This window comes from Peromyscus eremicus, chromosome 1, assembly GCF_949786415.1.
Source record: "Peromyscus eremicus chromosome 1, PerEre_H2_v1, whole genome shotgun sequence".
Lineage (NCBI taxonomy): Eukaryota > Metazoa > Chordata > Mammalia > Rodentia > Cricetidae > Peromyscus > Peromyscus eremicus.
Genome location: NC_081416.1, coordinates 97,330,551 through 97,337,536, shown reverse-complemented (window position 1 = coordinate 97,337,536; position 6,986 = coordinate 97,330,551). Strand labels below are relative to the sequence as shown.

General features: G+C 40.3%; 1 protein-coding gene across 1 annotated transcript; it reads left to right on the top strand.

Annotated features, from left to right (window-relative positions):
• Positions 1-567: 567 nt before the first annotated feature.
• On the top strand, positions 568-1,868 carry LOC131901691 (olfactory receptor 51F2-like). The gene is given in 3 exon segments (XM_059252792.1): positions 568-761; positions 1,107-1,731; positions 1,734-1,868. Coding segments are annotated over 3 exon segments (954 nt in total).
• The last annotated feature ends 5,118 nt before the right edge of the window (positions 1,869-6,986 follow it).

Below are 6,986 nucleotides of genomic sequence, written 5' to 3'. Positions count from 1 at the left end.
CACCAGGCTTGACTCCATTTGCCTTTACCAACAGAGCCATCTTGCCAGCCTAATTTAGACTCTCTCTCTCTCTCTCTCTCTCTCTCTCTCTCTCTCTCTCTCTCTCTCTCTCTCTCTCTCTCTCTCTCTTTTCAAGACAGAGTTTCTCTGTGTATAGCTTTGGCGCCTTTTTAGAACTCACTCTGTAGCTCAGACTGGCTTTGAACTCACAGAGATCCACCTGCCCCTGCCTCCCAAGTGCTGAGAATAAAGGTATGTGCCACCATCGCCTGGCTTTAGTCTCCTTTTTAGTGTCAGTACACAGACAGCCATACATAATACAATACAGATCTTCTGAAAACCCTTCACAGATGTTAGTGCTGTTTCTTCTCCCACTTCCTCTGTGTTCAGTTTGACATCTAATACAATAGTAAATGGCTTAGTCTTTCCTCTGAAGATGAGGGACAGGAACTGGTTTTTCAGTGTTCCTAAACTACATGTTATGCAGTAGAGATTGGAAGCATTTCTGTTCTTGTCATTACAGGATGTGAGCCTTTCTCCCAAGAGCATCTGCTTCCTTAAGTCACTATGCCACCCTTCAACCAGAGCACTGCCCACCCAACTGTCTTCTTTCTCACTGGCATTCCTGGTCTTGAGACCTCTCAAGCCTGGATCTCCATCCCTTTCTGCTGTCTATATGCCATTGCCATCTCTGGGAACAGCATGATCCTCTTTGTCATCATCACTGAGTCAAGCCTCCATGAACCCATGTACTATTTTTTGTAGCTGGAGTTTTCTCTCCGGGTCCTGCCAAATATATAAGTACCTTAGCCCACTTATAAAATAAACATAAAGACGCTTATATTATTTAAACTGCTTGGCCATTAGCTCAGGCCTATCATTGTCTAGCTCTTACTCTTATATTTAGCCCATTTTTATTAATCGGTACTTTGCCATGTGGCTCGTGGCTTATTGGTAGCTTACATTTTCCTTGTCCTGGCGGCGGCTCCAACCCTCTCCCCCTCTGCCTTCCTGTTCCCTCAATTCTCCTCTCTGTTAGTCCTGCCTATACTTCCTGTGTGGCTACTGGCCAATCAGTGTTTATTTATGCAGAGCAATATCCACAGCAATTTCTTGTCCATGCTGTCCTTCACAGACCTTGGTTTGTGCCTTTCCACATTGGTAACTGTGTTGGGTATTTTCTGGTTCAATGTTCGAGAAATTAGCTTTGATGCCTGCATTGGCCAGATGTTCTTTATCCATGGCTTTACATTCATGGAGTCTTCAGTCCTCCTGGTGATGGCCTTTGACCGCTTCATTGCCATCTGTAACCCACTGAGGTATGCTATGATCTTAACCAATTCACGGATCATTGCGGTGGGTTTTGCAATTGTAATCAGGGGAACCACAGCTCTTGTTTCTTTACTCCTGCTCCTCAAGCGTCTATCTTTTTGTCGTAATCATGTGCTCCATCATTCCTATTGCTTCTATACTGACGTGATGAAGCTTTCATGCTCAGACACCAAGGTCAACAGTGCCTTTGGCCTGACCTTTGTCATCTGTTATGCAGGCTTGGACTCTGTCTTGATCCTTCTCTCTTACGTTCTGATCATCCGCTCTGTGCTCTGTATTGCATCCAAGGAGGAGCGGAAAAAGGCCTTTGGCACCTGTGTCTCCCATCTCAGTGCTGTTGCCATCTTCTACATCCCTATGATCAGCTTGTCATTGATGCATAGATTTGCGAGGAATGCTATACTCCATTTGTGCATGCTCTAATTGCCAATGTTTATCTGTTTATCCCTCCTGTAATGAATCCCATAATCTATAGTGTGAAGACCAAACAATTTTGTAAGGCCATGCTTAAAGTATTCTTCATTAAGTCATCTTAAGAAAGTTTTAGAGTTCTTTCTTTAAAGAGACTTTTCCATGAATTTCTGTGTTTGATTATTCACTTGCATGATTTAACACTGTAGCTTGAAAGAGTCTGTTAATAATTACACAGTTTTTTTTTATTCTGATGATCTTGTAATTTCCTCATACAAAGTTTTAGACTGTGAATTCCCTAGTGGCAGAGATATCATGTTGTATAATTATTATCCTATTATTACTGCTGTACCTGGTATAATATAGTAAAAGTGTGTTTATGTTCATTGCTAAATTGATTTTAGTCCTCTAGATTACTTAACTTTTAATGGTTCATATAGCACAGATCCTAAGAAATACATGTTTGAATAATTTTATAATTTACATAATACTTTTAAAATGATTATTATTGCCAATCAAACATTCATAGTTGAATAAGTTGAAATGGTAGAGTCACTAAAGTCTTAGTGAGAAATAAAAACTGATTGAAATGAGTATTTTTCTAGTTCTTTAAAGAAGCCTTGAGATCTCTTGGTTAAATGAACTAATATTTCAGTCTTACAAGATATGGTGATATATTGTCTAAATTGTATCTATAGAGAAACTTCCACTGATTTGACCATCACACAATGGAGTTATACAAAGAAACTAAAGTTGTGTCACATAATTTATGCAACTTTCAGCTTAATATGAAATTTAAAAATAATATTCAGGAGTTGAAAATGCTAACCTAATTTTATCACCGTGCAATGAAAACATACACTGAATTATCGTTCTGTACCCCATAATATTTTAATTAAAATGATTAATGAAAACTAAGTACTGTGATAAAGCTCTGATTTTTCTATCTGTTTCCTCAGTGGGCTGTAGATTCTGTGGGAGAAAGACTATTCTGTTCTCTGTATCACTCTAGTGAAAACTTTGGAATATGTTTTATCTTTATAGTCTTTTTTGAAAGAATTTGGTTGTCTATGGGGCAGTAATGACGACATCTTTCTGAACTTTACAGAATCATGAACTCACAGCAGCTACCTTTCCCTGCACAAGACCTACACAAGCTCAGGACACTCAGCATTCCAGCACAGATGGGGGACTTTTACAAATGTGCTTTTATAGGATGGTTCTCAGACATGGGGAGAAAGAATTACAACACCAGTTTCTTTATAGAAACTAAAGGAGCATGCAGTGAAGCCGAGGGGAAGCCTCATTCTCGGGGGTCCACATCATCTCTATCTGGGGTTTCTAACAAAGCGATTTTAGAAAGCCTGAGACAGGGCTCTTCACATATGCTCTGTATCCTTGAGCAGAAGCCCTCTCCTCCAGAGACACCCAAAGAACAACCCATGTGTTTTAAGTAAAGCTGTTGCACTCAGGAAAAGAATATACTTTCCTCTGTCGTTTCTTATAAGAATTAAAAGATTCTATTAACTTCATGTGATCTTCTCGATTCCTAAGAAAATCCAGGAAAATCAGAAATTTGTACCTTTGGCCCATCTATTCTAAGTGAGTTTAGTTGCGCTATGTTACAATTGTTTTGCTGCATACAGGTAAATGCTGTCTTACAATTCAGAGTTTTCTGGGTGGTTTTGGAACATTCAAAAGGGAATCTGATGTCAGCAGCCACTCCTGTCCTATACCCACTGCTCCCATCACTGCCATCTTCCTTTGCCATTATCACACACCTTCCATATTCTGTTGCTTGCTATCACATTGATTCTTTACAAATACTGCCATTTTTGACCCCCACATACCATTGTTGACCTACCAAACTTCTTAAAAGTGGAATGTTGTGTACTCATTTGGAAAACTCAGTGTAGTTGATGGCAGAAGTTTCATGGGATCTAGAACTGCTCAGAATTCTAACAGTTTTGGTGAATCATTAGCCAGGGAGGAGACAACTCAAGATAGCTCAGCATAGAACCTTTAATACTGTGTTATAGTTTAGATGGGATACCATCATCTTAATGTAGGTAGATCAGTGTCAACAAGTGATTGAGCAGAGAGGAGATTATTATGTAGTAACAAACCAGGGTCATTCATAAACAATCCCAAATCTATCTCTCTCTCTCTCTCTCTCTCTCTCTCTCTCTCTCTCTCTCTCTCTCTCTCTCTCTCTCTCTCTCACACACACACACACACACACACACACACACACACACACACACGGGAGGTGGGAGAGAGGGAGAGAGGGAGAGGTGATAGTGTTTTGGAGACCATGAATGAGCTCCATAAATCATAGTTAAAATATCTGGTCTAAGGCATGGGGGATACATCATCTCAGTTGGTAGCATGCACAAAGCCCTGGCTTTGACCCACAACACTGAGTAAATGAGATGTGGTGGCAAAAGTGGATGAAATGGCATATCCTTGCAATTCCAATAGTCTAGAATTAGAGGCAGGAAATCAGAAATTCAGGGTTACTCTTGGTTACATGGAGAAATTGAGGCCTGCCTGAAATATATGACACTTAGTTCCATTTTGTGGGAGGGACTTGGGGAAATACCTCAGTGTGTAAGAGATGTTGCTATGCAAGCATGTTAACTGAAGTTTGGACCTCCAGTACCCATGTAAAAAGCCAACACTATGGAGGATGGACAGGGGGTTTGTTGAGGCTTGCCACTTCCAGCCTTGCCCCAGGCTCAGTAAGAGACCTTGTTTGAAGAGAATGAAATGAAGGGAGATAGAGAATACCCCTGAAGTCCTCCTCTGTCACATGTATGTGCATGTACAGGCACACCTCTTCAAGCATGTGACTATATTAACACACACAGACACAGAAACACATAGACACAGACACAGACACACACACACACACACACACACACACACACACACACACATACCCCTCAAACTTTATTTTCCAAGCTATGTAACCTGAGTAAGAATTTTTGAAGTACAGGAGAGGGGAAGTGCTGAAGGCCATATAGTGAGGTCCTGAGGTAAGTTCAGAATATTGGTCATTTGCTTTCATTTGTTATAATATGATGGAAGATATAAATGAAAAATGATGAGAGTCTGGAGAGATGGTTCAGTCGTTAAGAGGACATAACTGTGACTGAGAATCCAAGTTTAGTTTACAATATCCATGGTGAGGGGCCCACAGTAGGTTGTAACTCCAAATCCAGGAGGACCCAATGGCTGTGGCCTCTGTGGACACCTGCACTTGCATGGACAACCCAACCTCCTACACACTTACACATGCCACATAATTAAAAATAAGATCTACCTTTTGAAACGAACCTAGTGATTAATAAGCAAATGTCCACCTATCACCACCTTATGTTATTTACAGAGGCATATTTTCAGATGACATGATCAAGTAATAGAATAATCATCAGTCTGTGTGTATGAATCTAAAAAAACACACATAACTCCAGAGGAAGAAGTGTTTTCTTATGATTTGTCCTAGTGAAGGTGATATCATTGAGTGTTTCCATAAATAGAAATTTATGTTGAATTTATCAATAACTCTATGGATCACATAGAGAGTCTAAAGAGCTTAGTCTCATTCAGAAAAGAGAGCTGTATGATTTAAGTAAATTACACCAGTGGGAGGGACCTTGCTGTACTGTGTGGTTAGTCAAGTAAGGAAAACCTCAGGTTGAATCTGTCAGAATTTTTTTTTTTTAAATAGGCATTTGCCAGTTTGGGAAAACTGCTTATTTTTAGTGATGAGATACTGAGTTTGACTTCATGCTGGAGGCAGTGAAGAGTGCCAGACAAGCAAAAGTATGCAGGTGTGTTTTTCAGAGCTCTGACTGGCATCCATGGAGAGAAAGTCTGGAAACTGGGAACACAAGACAAAAAAATCACTTACAGTAATATTTCTGTGCTTCTTGTAAAACTGACACAAGTGTTATGTAAAGTGGTGATCAAGAAATAGAGGAAAAGGATACTCAATCAATGGTCACTATATAAATATACATACACATATGTGCAGATAACAATAATTAATGAAAAAAAGACGCCCTGAATTTGAAAGCGAGCCAGAAGGTGTATATGGGAGATTTTGGATGGAATAAAGGGAAAGGTGGAATGATATAATTATGTTATAATCTCAAAAATAAAAGAAATAATAAAAAAGGTTTGGACAGTTGGTGGCTCAGTTAATTGTGGTATATAGAATTCTCAGAGGGCCCTAAAGTTTACTGTTCACCCCAGATTATTTGTTCTGTATGAGAACAACCCCTTGGTCCTCTTTGTGTGAGCAAGGCATGCTAATGTAATGGTTAACCACTCTAGTGATCAGGTACATTAGACTACAGTTGACTTTTAATGCAGACAAGGTCTTTGGTTGCTTTACATCAAGTTAATCTAAGCAATGATTGTCCCAGCCCTGTGTCCTAATCACAGGAGTTTTTGGAGGCAAGGTGAAGCTACAGAGAGGTTCTTGTTTTGGATTTGGAGAGGTACAACATCATGGTGTGAGGACCACATGCATGAGACTGAAGGTGGGGTTGAGGATACAGGAGTCTCTTCCTCCCCTCACCAGCCAGCATGAAACTGGAGACCTCAAATAAGTACCACAAAGATTTGATTTCTGCTGATAACCTGAATAATCTGAGAAGAGGACTCTGAGCTCCAGGTGAAGGTTGTCTGGGCTGAGATCTCAAACTGCTTAGTGAGACCTTTAGTTGAGAATCTTGTTTTGTTACGGTCTAACACAGAATTGTAAGGAATGTGCCTTGTTTCAAACCATGCAAGCCTTCGTATTTTCAGATGTAGCCAGACAGACCTCATGCAGCAGAATGTTACATGTCAGTCAATGCCAGATGCCAGATTTCCACAGTATGTATGAACCATTGCTGTAGAGAGTGAAGACAGGCAACATGTTGTGAGTTCTAAAGGAGAGGACTTAGAAGAAGCAGGGGAACAGAGGGAAGAGACAAGTATTTTAAAATTGATTTTAGGTTGCCAAGGAAATCGGCATTATTGTGTAGGTTTTTGTTATGACGTGGTTCTCTGTCTCTCTCTCCTTTTCTCTCCCTCTCTCCCTCCCTCCCCCTCTCTCTATCTCTGATGCTGGGATAGAACCTAGAGCTTCACACCTAGGAGGTATGTGCTCTACCAATGAGTACAGGCCTTCCTTACCCTTCGACTGTGGTGAGGTAATCACAAACTTCATCTCTTATATACTGCCCTTG